The sequence below is a fragment of the Bos javanicus genome, chromosome 2 (genome assembly GCF_032452875.1).
Source record: "Bos javanicus breed banteng chromosome 2, ARS-OSU_banteng_1.0, whole genome shotgun sequence".
Taxonomy (NCBI): Eukaryota; Metazoa; Chordata; class Mammalia; order Artiodactyla; family Bovidae; genus Bos; species Bos javanicus.
The window spans coordinates 17929064-17948644 of NC_083869.1; the positions used below are offsets into that span (position 1 = coordinate 17929064).

Genomic DNA, 19581 nt, shown 5'->3' on the forward strand with positions numbered 1-19581 from the left:
TTTTGGTCTGACTGGGTATAGGTGGCACCAGTGGTAAAGAACCCACCTGCCAGTGCAGGAGAGTTAAAAAACGTGGATCCAATCCCTGGGTCAAGAATACCCCCTGGAGAAGGGCATGGCCACCCACTCTGGTATTCTTGCCTGGAGAATCCCAGAGACAGAGGAGCCTGGCGGGCTACAGTTCATAGAGTGTCAAAGAGTTGGGCATGACTGAGGCGACTTAGCATGCAGGCACATACCTACCTTAAATATTTTAATGTCATAAATATAAACATCATGAGTGCCTTATTTCCCCTGTGAATTGTGTAATTTATCAATGTAAAGTATTGTTTTTTAATCACAGTGATTTTTTGTTTTGATTTCTAATTTGTCTGAGATTAACATTGCTAATTCTCCTTTATTTTTGTCTCTGCTAATATATCTCATCTCTTTAAGATTTTATATCTTTTTAGTTGAGGGATGACTCCAGCAAATATAAATTAGTTGAATTGTTTCCCCTTAATCTGATACTGTTTGCCTTTTAATTGAAAAAATTAACTCATTCATGTTGTGAGTGTTAACTAATATTTAATTATTTTCCTATCGTTTTGTTTTGTGTGTCCTAATAAATGTATTCTTATTTACTTCGTTTTCTTTGTTGTATTATGCATCATCACATGTTTAGTTTCCTTTTCTGTTGACATTTTAGGATTTATTCATGTTATTGTTAATGTATTATATTTTAAAATTGTGCCTTGATTTTGGTGCCAATATCAAGAATAGAGTAGGATCTGTGGGATCCTCCTCCTGTCCCCAAATGAGACAATTATGAAAGCACATGTTGCCCTTCATCTTCCACATTTTGTTCAAGCAATATGCAGTATTGGTTACAGATATTCTAATTTTTACATTATGACTATTCACTTTCAAGAACTTACTCTTAACATTTACATTAAGCTTCACAAGCTTGTTAGCAGTAACAACTATTTAGAATAAAAAGTTTTACTGGGTTCATTTCTCACAATTTCTTTTCATGATTACTCCTTTCTAGAAGTGTTTCAGTTGGTTGTCTTTTTGTGAAATGTGAAGTTGGCATAGTATTCTGTACCCCTGTGTATGTAATCATGCATTTTTTTTTATAAATCTCTATGGTGTTTCAACAACATCCAAATGTGGATGCCTTTAGCCTGGCCATGCTCCCCATTTTACCACAGTCTCAACTGCTCTCTCCTGTATGCTCTACTACCTGTCTGCACAACAATTTGTGTTTATAAATACTCTTCTGTTGCTGCTAAGTCGCTTCAGTCGTGTCCGACTCTGTGCGACCCCATAGATGGCAGCCCACCAGGCTCCCCCGTCCCTGGGATTCTCCAGGCAAGAACACTGGAGTGGGTTGCCATTTCCTTCTCCAATGCATGAAAGTGAAAAGTGAAAGTGAAGTCGCTCAGTCGTGTCCGGCTCAGTGACCCCATGGACTGCAGCCCACCAGGCTCCTCCATCCATGGGATTTTCCAGGCCTTCCTAAATTACATATAATTTTAAAAATCTATGTGTTTAAAATATGATCCCAAATTCTTACAGGGAGTGACACTCTGCCCTTTTTTTTCCCTGGACTTAGGCTTTGGAAGATCGAGTATGGGAACTCCTGCAAGAAGCAGACAAGACTGCTGAAGAGAACAAGGATCAGAGTCAGGTCTATGATGCCATGGCCAAAACGCTGGGCGAAGCATGGGCATCCCTGGTCTCCATGCTTGAGAGAAGGAGGGAACTTCTCAGACTGACCTCTGAATTTTTTGAAAATGCCTTGGAGGTTTGTTAAAAAAAAGTTTCCCTTCTCCACTTCAGAGTAATCCTTTCTTTCTGAATAGACATTGCGATCAGATTTTTTTTTAAAACAGCAGAATAACCAAGTTATATACATTTAAATTTTGATTGTCAAAATAAAAATTTTAATACTTTGAATGTATACCTTCAAACAAAAGAAAAGTGCAATTAATTAAATTGGGAAATATTAAGTAAAAATGGGAATTTTTACCCATAAGCCATTTTGATATATTTCTCTCTTTAGATAATAATAATACAATTACTAAATCAAACAATTACCTCTGATTACAGGATTACTAGGAATGCTGGTCTAACATGTTCTTGTTAACTAACAGTTGGAGGACTCAGTTTCTTCTGCTTCTTATGATAAGGCAACTGCAGAATAGTCCATAGAATGTTTGACTTGTCAGCATAGCATATGATAGAGTACTTTCTAAGGCATGTAGTTGAATTTCCGTAGTTTGAGCTCGTTAAACTATATGGAAGGAAAAAGTCCTGGACCTAAGAAGGTCATGATTTTTCTTGAATTCTGGAGTTTTTTTTGAAGAACCCAATTTCAAAATGTGAGACTCAAAGAACAGTTTCAAAGCAGGTGTAATATTTAGTGTAAGGTAGTTATTGGAAATGTCACTTTAACTTCTCTGTCAAGTGGCAGGACATTCATTTTGATGTGAGAGCACTGCTTCATTATGATAAAGCACTAGCTTTGAAAAATATGATATTTCCAAACTGAAAATTCAGGACTTAAATCCAAAATAATGAAAGAAAGAAGATTAGTATTAGAACATTAAAATTGAGGTAGACAGTCTCATGTATCATGAACTCGTTTAAAAGTTAAAAGGAGGAGCAGAAACCTCACTGTAACTTTCAAGGTTTGTTTTTCACAGTTTGAACAATGAAGTCCAACTCACAGATTATTTTGGGGAAAAGTCCCACAGATAATTTTCTTTCCTGAAAAGAAATAAACCAGGTGAAATACACCTACAAGGGTCAAATTATAGATACATCTGATTCATTTTGTCTTAGTAGGTGAGGTATAAGTATTAAGTGCCCTTGAAATTCAGGTTGCCTGAGCATAGAAAGTTATCTTTTTTCAAACATGAAGTCCAATATTTGTTTCTCACTGTGTAGGCGCATTAATACTAGCTGATTTTCTATATGATGAGAAATGACTTCCAGATATTACATGAGATAAAAGGAATTATACTTCCTAAGTCAACCCATGATTCAGCCCAGTACTCTGATTCCTAGTGAAAAGATGAAGTTTCTTATATTACCCTCCTTCCAATTTTGTGAACCACTTCATACCTAGCTGATGGAAAACTCCTACATGATTTTCCCTGCCCCTTGTGTAAGCAAAACTAAGAATAGGGTCTTTGAAAAGTGTAAAAGTGTCCCCCTGTTGCCACTTCCATCCTATACTGACTGTAAAAAGAAGAAAAGTAGGGAAAAGAAAATATCCCTGAGACAAAGGTTAATATTAGAACTTTGGGGAAGCTTTTTCTGAGTAAGGCATTATTTGTTTATTGGGTTGTCTTTTTAAAAAAGATGCCAAACAAAAAGTTGAAATATAGATATAAGTTACACAGTGACTCCAAAATTTCTTGTAATGATCTACAGGGAAAACCAAATCACCTCCCAGGGTTTTGTTTTTCCTTTGAAATTTCTCTTCAAAGAATATCCTTATAGTCAACTGTTAGAATGATTTAGAGATGTAAATGATGTATAGATAGGATCCCCTTAGTGAACTATGTGCATGCAGAATTTCTTTAGAAATACAAAATGACCTGTTATTGCATGGCTGATGGTTAGTACAAGATGACTTCAGGCTCACAAGCTTAACCATCATGTAGGTTATTCTCTCCTGAAACACTGTTCTTCAGTTTAGGAGCACTGTCCCCAGTTGACACTGGCTGTTGTCTATCTGCTGGTTCTAACAGGATGGTGGAAGCCTTCTCTGTATTTCAGAAGGGGGTGTGCTCAGCAATTGCTCTCTCATCTTTCCATGCCATTTATAACTGGATTTTATATTGCTGTAATAATCAAACATGGTAGATCCTTAAATTGTCACATAAAAATATTAGATATCACTAAATCCAAAGACGAGAGTTTGGATAAAACGAAAAAGATGACAGGCACTGTGACAGGCTTTTGTGTCTTTCTCACTGATACTTCTCTTTTATGAGTTTATTCTATACATCATGCAAAGGCGAATGTGTTGATTTGAATGCTCTCCTAAATGGTAATAGTTTCCTTTGAACTTTCATGCTGAGATGAAAGAGTTATTTGTCTACTCTGTGGATATACTGTGGGCTTCCCAGGCGATGCAGTGGTACAAGAATCCACCTGCCAATGCAGGAGACATAAGAGACATGGGTTCCATTCCTGGGTCAGGAAGATCCCCTGGAGGAGGAAATGACAATCCACTCCAGTATTCTTGCCTGGAAAATCCCATGGACAGAGGAGCCTCATGGGCTATAGTCCATGGGGTCCCAAAGAGTCAGACACAACAGAGCTACTGAGCGTGAACGCACACACAAATACACATACACACATACACTGTACTAGTATTACTGAGTATGTTTTGCTCTTTTCTAAAATTTGCTTCTAAGATTACTCCCCTGAGAATCTTGACATCACTTTGAGCATCTCCCTTTCATACTTCCTCTGTGGAGAAATACAAAAAGAGGCTGGTCATGTTCCTTACCATTTAGGGTGTCAAATAGCCGTTTCTTTTTTTTCTTGAAGTAGAGGAGACATTTTCCATTTTTCTTTTTCACTGCATCTAATTTCATTTTTATTTGTATAAAGGTACATAAAATTATTGATAAAAATGCAAACAAAATCACAAATTATAGATTTAAAAGCTAAAAGCTTACCATTCCTCATCTGTCTCTAATCCTATTCCTTCTCATAAATATAACCCTTTGGTATGTATCTACTTGGACCACATATATTTTAATACAAATATATGTATCTTTCTTTGTATAAGAAATGGGATTAGATGTTACTTCTCAGCCCTAAAATCAAGTGTAGAGATGGGATTAGACTATGTTCTGAGACTTACATTTTTTAATTCTACATCTAATTATCGAGGAAAAAATCAGCTATGTATTTCAACCTCTTTAAGTGGATTTTTAAGTTAAATTTACTAATAACTATGTAGGTTACTGGCTACACAAACTTTTGTAGGTTTCTGTTAACAAACATTCTAGTTGTTCTTTGAGAAACTGCTTTAGAATGTTGACAGCAGCTGTATTTGTTACATGGGACACAATAATTTTACTTGAAAATTTCAATAGACATTAGAACAGTAACCAAATGGGTTTATTTTAGCATATATTAGTATTTCCAGGTATGAAAGAAATGCAGTTCAGACAGAGGAAAGTTCTTATCTCGGCACTTTGCAAATTGACTACATGGGCACACAGACGTCATACAAACATGGGAGCCAGCATGCGCTCACACACACACACACATCATCCCAGCAACACATACACAATCGGCTAGGTCAATAATTCATGGAAAACATTTACACATAACTAAATGTGGCACTTCAGTTTTTATCTTTTCAAATGTGTTTCCCTTGTATTTCTGTTGTAGTTTGCCATTAAAATAGACCAAGCAGAAGATTTCCTCCAGAACACTCAGGAGTTTGAGAGTGCCGAGTCCTTGAAATCACTCCTTCAACTTCATGAACTTCATACCAAAGGCAAGAACTACCTGTCTTCTTCACATATGCTTTTTTTCCCTTAATATTTACTTATTTATTTTGGGTGCGCCGAGTCTGAATTGCGGCCTGCGGGATCTTTGATCTTTGTTGCAGCATGCAGGATCTTTACTTGTGGCATGTGAACTCAGCTGTGACGTGTGGGGTAGAGTTCCCTTGCCAGGAATGGAACCCGGGCCCCCGCGTTGGGAGCCCTGAGTCTTGACCACTGGACCACCAGGGAGGTCCTCTCACATAAGCTTTTCAAAGTTCTCAAGATGTGAATGTGAGAATGCTCATGCATGAGAGCATATTTTAAATTTATCTGCTTATGAATACCTCAACTTGTTCCAAGCAAGGGTATAAAGCTTTATTTTTGGTCATCTTCTACAAGAAAGAACTGGTTGTAAATGATGCTAAGGGACGGTAGAAGATGAGCCTCTGGGAAGTTCAGTTATTCAGTCTGCTGGGTCTTAGTTCCTGAGGAGGAGCCAATGCCACCCTGCTCATCTTTGTATCCTCAGCATCTAGTGAGGTGCCGGCCCTGGTGGATCATCATGAAATATTTCCTGGTTAAATAAATGGTTGAATTCAGTGACTGTTCCTTCTAAGGGTCAGTAAATGAAGATCACCTTAATAACAGCTCTTTATAAGGAAAATTTCTTTCACTATTGCGGTTAAAAGAAATAGTGAATGTTTTTCAGATGAAAGTCTAATAAAACAGTATATAAAATTATTTTCAACTCCCCCTGAAACAACTATAAAAACAGCCTAGTTGTTACCAACAGTTTATGTATTAGACCTTTTCAACCAGAATTTGGGCTGGGCCAGTACTGAAGTAAGGAAGGAATTTGTGGAAGACAAGCTGTTTACAGTAATCTTTTTATGTGAAAGCAGATTAGATAGCAGGTAAGAACAATCACTTTTCTTCCTAATGGATTCTTCTCATTATTACTGCCAAATAGATCTGAGTACAAGTAGATGGCTTCCTGAACTCATTTGTCTCATTCTAACCCCATGGAAGGCCTCCCCAGACAGCCATTTTGCTTTTTTGCATTTCTTTTCCATAGGGATGGTCTTGATCCCTGTCTCCTGTACAATGTCATGAATCTCTGTGCATAGTTCATCAGGCATTCTATCTATCAGATCTAGTCCCTTAAAACTATTTCTCACTTCTACTGTATAATCATAAGGGATTTTATTTAGGTCATACCTGAATGGTCTAGTGGTTTTCCCTACTTTCTTCAGTTTAAGTCTGCATTTGGCAATAAGGAGTTCATGATCTGAGCCACAGTCAGCTCCTGGTCTTGTTTTTGCGGGCTGTATAGAGCGTCTCCATCTTGGGTTGCAAATAATATAATCAATCTGATTTCGATGTTGACCATCTGGTGATGTCCATGTGTAGAGTCTTCTCTTGTGTTGTTGGAAGAGGGTGTTTGCTATGACCAGTGTGTTCTCTTGGCAAAACTCTATTAGCCTTTGCCCTGCTTCATTCCGTATTCCAAGGCCAAATTTGCCTGTTACCCCAGGTGTTTCTTGACTTCCTACTTTTGCATTCCAGTCCCCTATAAAGAAAAGGACATCTTTTTTGGGTGTTAGTTCTAAAAGGTCTTGTAGGTCTTCATAGAACCGTTCAACTTCAGCTTCTTCATCATTACTGGTCGGGGCATAGACTTGGATTACTGTGATATTGAATGGTTTGCCTTGGAAACGAACAGATATCATTCTGTCATTTTTGAGATTGCATCCAAGTACTGCATTTCAGACTCTTTTGTTGACCATGATGGCTACTCCATTTCTTCTAAGGGATTCCTGCCCACAGTAGTAGATATAATGGTCATCTGAGTTAAATTCACCCATTCCAGTCCATTTGAGTTCGCTGATTCCTAGAATGTCGACGTTCACTCTTGTCATCTCCTGTTTGACCACTTCCAATTTGCCTTGATTCATGGACCTGACATTCCAGGTTCCTATGCAATATTGCTCTTTACAGCATCGGACCTTGCTTCTATCACCAGTCACATCCACAGCTGGATATTGTTTTTGCTTTGGCTCCATCCCTTCATTCTTTCTGGAGTTATTTCTCCACTGATCTCCAGTAGCATATTGGGCACCTACCGACCTGGAGTTCCTCTTTCAGTATCCTCTCATTTTGCCTTTTCATACTGTTCATGGGGTTCTCAAGGCAAGAATACTGAAGTGGTTTGCCATTCTCTTCTCCAGTGGACCACATTCTGTTAGACCTCTCCACCATGACCTGCCTGTCTTGGGTGGCCCCACACAGCATGGCTTAGTTTCACTGAGTTAGACAAGGCTGTGGTCCGTGTGATTAGTTGACTAGTTTTCTGTGATTATGGTTTCAGTGTGTCTTCCCTCTGATGCCCTCTCACAACACCTACCGTCTTACTTGGGTTTCTCTTACCTTGAACATGGGGTATCTCTTCACAGCTGCTCCAGCAAAGCGCAGCTGCTACTCCTTACCTTGGACAAGGGGTATCTCCTCACCACTGCCCCTCCTGACCTTGAACATGGAGTAGCTTCTCTCGGTCCTCCTGCCCCCACACAGCCACCGCTCCTTGGACGTGGGGTTCCAAAGAATAGCAAGAAGAGATAAGAAAGCCTTCCTCAGCAATCAATGCAAAGAAATAGAGGAAAACAACAGAATATGAAAGACTAGAGATCTTTTCAAGAAAATTAGAGATACCAAGGGAACATTTCATGCAAAGATGGTCTCGATAAAGAACAGAAGTGGTATGGACCTAACAGAAGCAGAAGATATTAAGAAAAGGTGGCAAGAATACACAGAAGAACTGTACAAAAAAGATCGTCATGACCAAGATAATCACAATGGTGTGATCACTCACCTAGAGCCAGACATCTTGGAATGTGAAGTCAAGTGAGCCTTAGAAAGCATCACTATGAACAAAGCTAGTGGAGGTAATGGAATTCCAGTTGAGGTATTTCAAATCCTGAAAGATGATGCTGTGAAAGTGCTACACTCAATATGCCAGCAAATGTGGAAAACTCAGCAGTGGCCACAGGACTGGAAAAGGTCAGTTTTCATTCCAATCCCAAAGAAAGGCAATGCCAAAGAATGCTCAGACTACTGCAGAATTGCACTCATCTCACAGGCTAGTAAAGTAATGCTCAAAATTCTCCAAGCCAGGCTTCAGCAATACGTGAACTGTGAACTTCCAGATGTTCAAGCTGGTTTTAGAAAAGGCAGAGGAACCAGGGATCAATTGCCAACATCTGCTGGATCATCGAAAAAGCAAGAGAGTTCCAGAAAAACATCTATTTCTGCTTTATTGACTATGTCAAAGCCTTTGACTGTGTGGATCACAAGAAACTGTGGAAAATTCTGAAAGAGATGGGAATACCAGACCACCTGACCTGCCTCTTGAGAAATCTGTATGCAGGTCAGGAAGCAACAGTTAGAACTGGACATGGAACAACAGACTGGTTCCAAATAGGAAAAGGAGTACGTCAAGGCTGTATATTGTCACCCTGCTTATTTAACTTATATGCAAAGTACATCATGAGAAATGCTGGACTGGAAGAAGCACAAGCTGGAATCAATATTGCTGGGAGAAATATCAATAACCTCAGATATGCAGATGACACTACCCTTATGGCAGAAAGTGAAGAGGAACGAAAAAGCCTCTTGATGAAATTGAAAGTGGAGAGTGAAAAAGTTGGCTTAAAGCTCAACATTCAGAAAATGAAGATCATGGCATCCAGTCCCATCACTTCATGTGAAATAGATGAGGAAACAGTGGAAACAGTATCAGACTTTATTTTGGGGGGCTCCAAAATCACTGCAGATGGTGATTGCAGCCATGAAATTAAAAGACGCTTACTCCTTGGAAGGAAAGTTATGACCAACCTAGATAGCATATTCAAAAGCAGAGACATTACTTTGCCAACAAAGGTCCGTCTAGTCAAGGCTATGGTTTTTCCAGTGGTCATGTATGGATGTGAGAGTTGGACTGTGAAGAAAGCTGAGCACTGAAGAATTGATGCTTTTGAGCTGTGTTGTTGGAGAAGACTCTTGAGAGTCCCTTGGACTGCAAGGAGATCCAACCAGTCCATTCTGAAGGAGATCAGTCCTGTGTGTTCTTTGGAAGGAATGATGCTAAAGCTGAAACTCCAGTACTTTAGACTCTGATGCTGGGAGGGATTGGGGGCAGGAGAAGGGGATGACACAGGATGAGATGGTTGGATGGCATCACCGACTCAATGGAGCTGAGTTTGAGTGAACTCTGGGTGTTGGTGATGGACAGGGAGGCCTGGCGTGCTACAATTCATGGGGTTGCAAAGAATCGGACACAACTGAGCAACTGAAGTGAACTGAACCCCATGGATAGAGGTGGCAGGCTGCAGTCCATGGGGCTGCAAAAGATTCGGACACAACTTAGCAACTAAACAGCAACAACAACTCCCCTTTTAGCTTCATAAACCTGATCATGCTGGATAGTGACAGAAGGTGTTTTTAAAACCACAAACAAATTTTGTATTTTTAACACGCTCCAAAGGAGCCTAGATGATGGATCATTATTTTTCTAAAACTCAAAGATTAAAAGACTCAGTCTTTCCTGTGTAAATGTTTTGAGATCCAACCACACATATGTATATACTTGTAACAGGTTATTGTTCTATAGGACCTGTCACTAACAGGGGTTATAAATAGCATCAAAAGTATCAGTGTTAGACAGTGGCATGCCCATTTTTATACAGCAGCAGCAGTCTAGCTGAGCCTACATTGGGTAAACAGGGTCACCCAAAATTACTCTTAGGCTGGAAAGTGAATCGAATATTGGCCACTGAGATGGGTTCTGTGGCCTCAATTCAATCTTTATCCTACGAACATGATCATAATGCAGCAATTGTACCTCTGGAAACCTGACACTGATGGATGCTTTTGGTGAAGTGCTTTGGTACTAAGGCCATCATGTGACAGCATTTTCCAGAGGGACTGGAAGGGGAGGGGTTGTGATGGAAGTAAGGGACTTTTCCATAAACATGTGGGAAGAAACCAGAAGAGGGAGTGCCCTAATGCCATTGTTAGTGTTGGCTCCTTCAGTTACTAGGATCTGTGGCTCAGTGAGCCATTTGTCACGGGGCACAAGCTGCTGTGTTTGGGGGCTTAGGCTGCAAGGCCCTGGCATCCAGCTGATGGTGGGATGGATGCCCTGCCTTCCAAGGGAGTCCACCAGACATCTAGAAAAATGGGTAACAGTGCTAGGCAAAGATAAGAATCATAGTTTACTTTTGTGAGGACAAAATATTCTTCCATTCTGGGGGCAAGTTTATCATGACATTTTTGTGTTCCTCTGTGTAACACTTTAAGCACCAAAGTTGCAGGAGGCTCTTGTCAGGATATCTGGCTCCCACTTCATATCCCCAAGGTAGCTTCAAAGACTTTGTTTTCATAAAATGGGAGTTGGTGAAGTTTATTAATCAACTAATTCAGCGGGATATAATTAAGATTAGTTGATTAGAAATGCATATTCAAGGGCAAAACTCTCATTTTCAGTTAAGGACGTTGTATCTTCTTAGATTATTTAGGATGCAGTAATAAAATACCATGGATTAGGCAGCTTATCAACAGCAGAATTTTATTCCTCACAGTTCTGGAGGCTGGATGTCTGAGGTCAGGGTGACGGTATGGTTGAGTAAGGGCCCTCTTCTGGGTTACAGACTCCTCATTGTGTCCTTATATGGTGGAAGGGGTTGGGGAGCTCCATGAGATCTCTTTTATAAGGACACTAATCCCATTCATGAGAACTTCATCCTCAGGACCTATTCCCCTCCCAAAAGTCCCATTTCCTAATATCATCACACTGAGCATTAGGATTTCAATATATGAATTTTAGGAAGGACACACATTCAGATCACATCAATATCTATTATCTTTAAATTTAGAGAAATAAATTACAGCTAGACTGTAATTTATAATAAATTATAATATTATAATATAATAAATAAATAATAAATTATAACAGGACTTCCCTGGTAGCTCAGTGGTAAGGAATCCACTTGAAAATGCAGGAGGTACAAGTCTATCCCTGGATTGGGAAGATCCCCTGGAGAAGGAAATGGCAACCCACTCTAGTATTCTTGCCTGGGTAGTCCCATGGGCAGAGGAGCCTGACGGGCTACAGTCCAAGGGGTGGCAAAAGAGTCAGACACGACTTGCAACCAAATAAGAACATAATTATAGTTAGGAATTATCATAAGGTTCTGAGATGTTGATTAATGAGTAGCACAAAATGTGAATGTTAGGATGACAGTAGTTAATAATATGACTGGAAAAACTACAATTAAACCTATCTCTAATATTCACTGTATTTAAATTTACTTCAAAACCTATACTTTTTTCTTCTTCAGCAATGCTAAGGTTGTGTTGCATGTTGGAGACTTATTTCGTAGCATTTCAGACATTAGAACCAGGATGAATGCATGGAAGACTTTCCTCTGGCAAGTTACAGAATAAGTTCATTCCCTCCACTATGTGACAGTCTTGGAAATAGTTGAAGACTAAATGTCCTATATAATCTTCTTTCATTTGGGCAAAGCATGCCTAGTTAAAGTTAAAGTCTTTCAACAAATAATTTCCAGACTCTTTACCAGCCTGATTGCTCTCAATTCAACAACACATAATTAAGCCAATATTTTCTGAACCCATGCCAAGTGAGAAACCCAGAGGCATGTGAATTGAAGAGTACCTGGCCTTTGTCATCAGGGAGCCTACAGATTAATGGGGGATGCATACATTTATTGGTGAATTTTGTTTTCTATGAGTTCTTCTGATTTACCACCCAGCATATTGTGTATAATAATTTATTTCCCTATTTGTCTACGTTACCAGATTATATGATTCTGGAGGAGTGGAATTAGTACATCTCAGAATGTCCAGGGTTTAGAATAAGATCCAACTCAAATGTTTATTGAGTGTTATTTGTATATAATCCCAATTTAAGACTCAGCACCATGATGTAAAAGTGAGCAATAACTGTTGGTAAGAATGTAAATTGATACAGCCACTATGAAGAACAGTATGGAAATTCCTTAAAACACCAGGAATAGAACTACCATATGGCCCAACAATCCCACTATTGGGTGTATACCCTGAAAAAAACATAATTGAAAGAGATGCATGGACCCGTGTTCATGGCAGCACTTTTTACAATAGCTAGTACTGGCACCCCACTCCAGTACTCTTGCTTGGAAAATCCCATGGATGGAGGAGCCTGGTAGGCTGCAGTCCATGGGGTCACTAACAGTCGGACATGACTGAGCGACTTCACTTTCACTTTTCACTTTCATGCATTGGAGAAGGAAATGGCAACCCACTCCAGTGTTCCTGCCTGGAGAATCCCAGGATGGGGGAGCCTGGTGGCTGCCGTCTATGGGGTCACACAGAGTCGGACACGACTGAAGTGACTTAGCAGCAGCAGCAGCAGCAGGACATGGAAACAACCTAAATGTCCATTGACAGATGAATGGTAAAGAAATTATGGTACACATATACAATGAAATATTACCCAGCTATAAAAAAAGAACACATTTGAGTCAGTCCTAATGAATTGGATGAAATGGCACCCCACTCCAGTACTCCTGCCTGGAAAATCACATGGACGGAGGAGCCTGGTAGGCTGCAGTCCATGGGGTCGCTAAGAGTCGGACACGACTGAGCGACTTCACTTTCACTTTTCACTTTCATGCATTGGAGAAGGAAATGGCAACCTGCTCCAGTGTTCTTGCTTTGAGAACCCCAGGGACGGGTGGGCTGCCGTCTCTGGGGTCGCACAGAGTCGGACACGACTGAAGCGACGCAGCAGCAGCAGCAGCAGAGCCTATTATACAGAGTGAAATAAGTCAGAAAGAGAAAGACAAATATTGTCTTTACATTGAAGAGCTTACTATGATACTGTAAACAGTTACACACACACACACACGTATACACAGGAAGTATGGGCAGGTGGCAGGGTTTCCACATATTCCTTATGCTTTTCCTCCTTTCATTAACCAGTTCTTAGACACAAAATGTCAAAATGATGCTTTTTAAAAAGGAGAAAGACAAATATCAATGCATATGTATGGAGTCTAGAAAGATGGTACTTATGAACCCATTTTCAGGGCAGCAATGGGGATACAGACACAGGTAACAGACTTGTGGACACAGTGGGGGAAGAAGGGGGGGGTGAAATGAGAGAGTAACATGGAAACATGCATTACCATAAAGTAATTACACATAGCAAGTGGGAGTTTGCTATGTGACACAGGAAACTTAGCCCATGTTCTGGAACAATCTAGACGGGTGGGTTGGGGTAGGAGTGAAAGAGGGGTTCAGGCGGGAGGGGACATATGTATACCTGTGGCTGATTCATGTTAGTGTACAACAGAAACCACAATATTGTAAAGCAATTATCCTCCAGTAAGAAAACAACTTTAAAAAAATGAGCAATAAAGTACTACAGGGACATTAAAGAGGAGAAAATTGTTTCTAAGCTCTGAAGAATCACAATTGCACCCTCCAATTTTCCAATGGCCTTTGTATAATGGGCATAATGCCTAAAAAGCCTCCTTACAGGAACAATCGTAGTATGACTTCCTTTATCTTAAATTTATACATATATTTTAAATGTAGCTGAGATATAGGTACATTGTGGTCTACTATACTATTCAGTATTTTCTCTACATTTGTATAATTTAAAAATACTCATTGAATAAGTTTAAGAAACACTATCTCACTGAGTAACACTGAATATTTAAAAATACATTTGAAGGAAATACCACCCATGTTCTCAATGTAAGTTTAAGAAACACTATCTCATTGAGTAACACTGAATATTTAAAAATACATTTGAAAGAAATATCACCCAAGTTCTCAATGTCAAAATGTCAAGGCATCCACCCTTGATGCTTGATAAAAAAAATGCTCGTTTGAATTTTAACAAGTTATAAATTCACTTTAACCGGTGTACACCCCTCACTGATCCATCTTGACTTTGTTATTTATACTTCATAATGACGTATTATTAGTATAATATATATTTCTTTAGAAGGAATGATGCTAAAGCTGAAACTCCAGCACTTTGGCCACCACATGCGAAGAGTTGACTCATTGGAAAAGACTCTGATGCTGGGAGGGATTGGGGGCAGGAGGAGAAGGGGACAACAGAGGATGAGATGGCTGGATGGCATCACTGACTCGATGGACATGAGTCTCAGTGAACTCCAGAAGTTGGTGAGGGACAGGGAGGCCTGGCATGCTGCGATTCATGGGGTTGCAAAGAGTCGGACACGACTGAGCGACTGATCTGATCTGATCTGATCTGATACTTTAATATTACTTTTTTAGATATAGTGACAATCAATACAAATAAAAATTTATTCAATATCTAGAAGGCTCATATCACAGGGTATTGTGTTGTAAGTAGGGTTTGTATATGCAGAAAAATACAATCTTTAAGTGCACTATAGAGATTTTATTTTTTGAAGGTCATGATATATCTAGACAGTTTACCCTTGAAAAATACTTCACTTTGTGTGATCAAATGTTAGAATAAACAGCTGGAAAACATAGTTCAGTTCAGTTTAGTCGCTCAGTCGTATCCGACTCTTTGCGACCCCATGGGCTGCAGCACACCAGGCCTCCTTGTCCATCACCAACTCCTGGAGTTCACTCAAACTCATGTCCATTGAGTGAGTGATGCCATCCACCATCTCATCCTCTGTCGTCCCCTTCTCCTCCTGCCCTCAATCTTTCCCAGCATCAGAGTCTTTTCAATAAGTCAGCACTTAGCATCAGATGGCCAAATATTGGAGTTTCAGCTTCAACATCAGTCCTTCCAATGAACACCAAGGACTGATCTCCGTTAGGATGGACTGATTGGATCTCCTTGCAGTCCAAGGAACTCTCAAGTCTTCTCCAACAACACAGTTCAAAAGCATCAATTCTTTGACACTCAGCTTTCTTTATAGTCCAACACTCACATCCATATACAACTACTGGAAAAACCATAGCCTTGACTAGATGGACCTTTGTTGGCAAAGTAATGGCTGTTTTTTAATATGCTGTTTAGGTTGGTCATAACTTTCCTTCCAAGGAGCAAGTGTCTTTTAATTTCTTGGCTGCAGTCACCATCTGCAGTGATTTTGGAGCCCAGAAAAATAAAGTCAGCCAAGTTTCCACTGTTTCCCTATCTATTTGCCATGAAGTGATAGGACCAGATGTCATGATCTTCGTTTTCTGAATGTTGAGCTTTAAGCCAACTTTTTCACTCTCCTTTTTCACTTTCATCAAAAGCCTCTTTAGTTCTTCTTCACTTTCTGCCATAAGGGTAGTGTCATCTGCATATCTGAGGTTATTGATATTTCTCCCAGCAATCTTGATTCCAGCTTGTGCTTTTTCCAGCCCAGTGTTTCTCATGATGTACTCTGCATATAAGTTATATAAGCAGGGTGACAATATATAGCCTTGACATACTCCTTTTCCTATTTGGAACCAGTCTGTTGTTCCATGTCCAGTTCTAACTGTTGCTTCCTGACCTGCATACAGATTTCTCAAGAGGCAGGTCAGGTGGTCTGGTATTCCCATCTCTTTCAGAATTTTCCACAGTTTCTTGTGATCCACACAGTCAAAGGCTTTGACATAGTCAATAAAGGATAAATAGATGTTTTTCTGGAACTCTGTTGCTTTTTCGGTGATCCAGTGGATGTTGGCAATTTGATCTCTGGTTCCTCTGCCTTTTCTAAAACCAGCTTGAACATCTGGAATTTCACGGTTCTCATATTGTTGAAGCTTGACTTGGAGAATTGTGATCATTACTTTGCTAGCATGTGAGATGAGTGCAGTTATGCGGTAGTTTGAGCATTCTTTGGCATTGCCTTTCTTAGTGATTGGAAAGAAAACTGACCTTTTCCAGTCCTGTGGCTACTGCTGAGTTTTCCAAATTTGCAGGCATATTGAGTGTGGCACTTTCACAGCATCATCTTTTAGGATTTGAAATAGCTCACCTGGAATTCCATCACCTCTGTTAGGTTTGTTTGTAGTGATGCTTCCTAAGGCCCACTTGACTTCAGATTCTAGGATGTCTGGCTTTAGGTGAGTGATCACACCATCATGATTACATGGGTCATGAAGATCTTTTTTGATCTTCTGTGTATTCTTGCCACCTCTTCTTAATATCTTCTGCTTCTGTTAGGTCCGAACCATTTCTGTCCTTTATTGAGCCCATCTTTGCATGAAATGTTCCCTTGGTATCTGTAATTTTCTTGACACGATCTCTAGTCTTTCCCATTCTATTATTTTCCTCTATTTCTTTGCACTGATCACTGAGAAAGGCTTTCTTATCTCTCCTTGCTATTCTTTTGAACTCTGCATTCAAATGGGTGTATCTTTCCTTTTCTCCTTTGCTTTTCCCTTCTCTTCTATTCACAGCTATTTGTAAGGCCTCCTCAGACAGCCATTTTGCTTTTTTGCATTTCTTTTTCTTGTGGATGGTCTTGTTCCCTGTCTCCTGTACAATGTCACGAACTTCCATCCATAGTTTTTAGGTACTCTGTCTATCAGATCTAGTCCCTTAAATCTGTTTCTCACTTCCACTGTATAATCATAAGGGATTTGATTTAGGTCATACCTGAATGGTCTAGTGGTTTTCCCTACTTCCTTCAATTTAAGTCTGCATTTGCCAATAAGGAGTTCATGATCTGAGCCACAGTCAGATCCTGGTCTTATTTTGCTGACTGAATAGAGTGTCTCCATCTTTGGCTGCAAAGAAAATAATCAGTCTGATTTCATTGTTGGCCATCTGATGATGTCCATGTGTAGAGTCTGCTCTTGTGTTGGTGGAAGAGGGTGTTTGCTATGACCAGTGCATTCTCTTGACAAAACTCTATTAGCCTTTGCCCTGCTTCATTCTGTACTCCAAGGCCAAATTTGCCTGTTACTCCAGGTGTTTCTTGACTTCCTACTTTTGCATTCCAGTCCCCTATAATGAAAAGGACATCTTTTTTGGGTGTTAGTTCTAGAAGGTCTTATAGGTCTTCATAGAACCATTCAACTTCAGCTTCTTCATCATTACTGGTCAGGGCACAGACTTGGATGACTGTGATATTGAATGGTTTGCCTTGGAAATGAACAGAGATCATTCTGTCATTTATGAGATTGCATCCAAGAACTGCATTTCAGGCTGTTTTGTTGACTATGATAGCTATTCCATTTCTTCTAAGGGATTCTTGCCCACAGTAGTAGATTTAATGGTCATCTGAGTTAAATTCACCCATTCCAGTCCATTTGAGTTTGCTGATTCCTGAACGTCCAAGAGTGACGTTCACTGTTACCATCTCCTGTTTGACCACTTCCAATTTGCCTTGATTCATGTACTTAACGTTCCAGGTTCCTATGCAATATTGCTCTTTACAGCATCGGACCTTGCTTCCATCATCAATCACATCCACAATTGTGTGTTGTTTTTTCTTTGGCTCCGTCTCTTCATTCTTTCTGGAGTTATTTCTCCACTGATCTCCAGTAGCATATTGGGCACCTACCAACCTGGGTAGTTCCTCTTTCAGTGTCCTACCTTTTTGCCTTTTCATACTGTTCATGGGGTTCTCAAGGCAAGAATACTGAAGTGGTTTGCCATTGCCTTCTCCAGTGGACCACATTTTGTCATAACTCTCCACATAAACTTTTAAAAAATGTAAGACGTAAGAATCTGACAGAGAAAGAACCAAAGGAACTGACAGAGAAAACTTAGAGAACCATTTATCCACTCCAGGGGCCACTGTGGTAGAAGGTAACAGACTGACTACGGTCTGGGTGCCTTTTCAAGTTAACCTGGCTCAGGAGCCTACAAGCCTGCTGGGACCATGGTAGTGGTTATACTCTTTGGGCAGAAATTGAAACAGCAAACCAGAAAAACATTGCAAATGAAAATTTTGGGTACTTATATGTATTCTGTGGTGATTAGGACAGGTTGGCCTGACCTATTGTCAGTCTACAATACCCTGAGCCTGGAAAGCTCTGCTTCCTTCTCTTAACTGAGAAGTCTAATGTTTAAGAGCTGGCTAATGAAAGGAAGAAAAGCATATGGTATATGTGAAAACCCCACACCTGCCCATACTTTTTGTATATGTGTATGTATGTGTGTAACTGTTCAGTATCATAACAAGCTGTTCAATGTAAAGCAAATGTGTGTACCTATACATGGAGAATCAGATGTACTATTGATTACATTAAGACTCTACAAGTCAAAACTCCTTAGTTTGATAGGCAAGAACTTCTATAACCTGTTTTCACCTCGTTTTCGAGTTCTTCCTTTCCCTTCTGCATAACAGCTTTTTCTAGACAGATCTGTTTTTTTTCTGTCCCTGCTGCTCCCGTTTTTTCATGTTTGCTTCCCTTTCTCCATGTGAGAGATTGACTTTAATTTTAATCCGCTCCTTGAGTTTTCTTCTTCTACATGATTCATCTTATTCCTGTCCTGCTTCAAGGATATGGTTGTTTTTGGTGTTTGTTACTTTGTATTATTAATTCTCAGTCAAATTGCCCAGTGTACCTAACCCCTCCTGTCTTGCTCTGAGCAGATAAGGTTATCTAATACTTTATTGGACAAATCTAGGTCATGTAGCATAAACTGTTTCAAATCCTTTCCTTTTTATCTCAGAGTATGTCAGTTTCTCTTTAGCTCTCAAAAAAAGGTGTGAGTGAAGAATCAGTTGGCCCAACTACCACAGTCATTGCTGCTTTGTTGACTGCCAGATGCTAGAATGCTAAAGTAGAGAGCCATAGTGCAGTGAGGAGAACACTGAGCTAGTGACGAGAATATGGCTTTTAGCACTGACTAGCCCATTTCGGGGTTTCCCAAATGACACTTGGGTAAACAATTTGCCTGCCAGTGCAGCAGACTAAGAGACTCAGGTTTGATCCCCAGGTCAGGAAGATTCCCTGGAGTAGGAAATGGCAGCCCACTCCAGTATTCTTGCCTGGAGAATCCCATGGACAGAGGAGCCTGGCAGCCTACAGTCCATAGGGTTGCACAGAGTCGACACGACTGAAA

General features: G+C 39.9%; 1 protein-coding gene across 4 annotated transcripts in view; it reads left to right on the forward strand.

Moving 5' to 3' along the window:
* CCDC141 (coiled-coil domain containing 141) overlaps positions 1-19581 on the forward strand; it is a 230738-nt gene that overhangs the window by 54927 nt on the left and 156230 nt on the right. For all 4 annotated transcript variants that reach the window (XM_061434124.1, XM_061434130.1, XM_061434139.1 and 1 more), the window contains exons 3-4: positions 1598-1789; positions 5407-5515. In XM_061434124.1, the coding sequence (XP_061290108.1) occupies positions 1598-1789; positions 5407-5515 (301 nt within the window). The remainder of the gene's footprint in view (positions 1-1597; positions 1790-5406; positions 5516-19581) is intronic.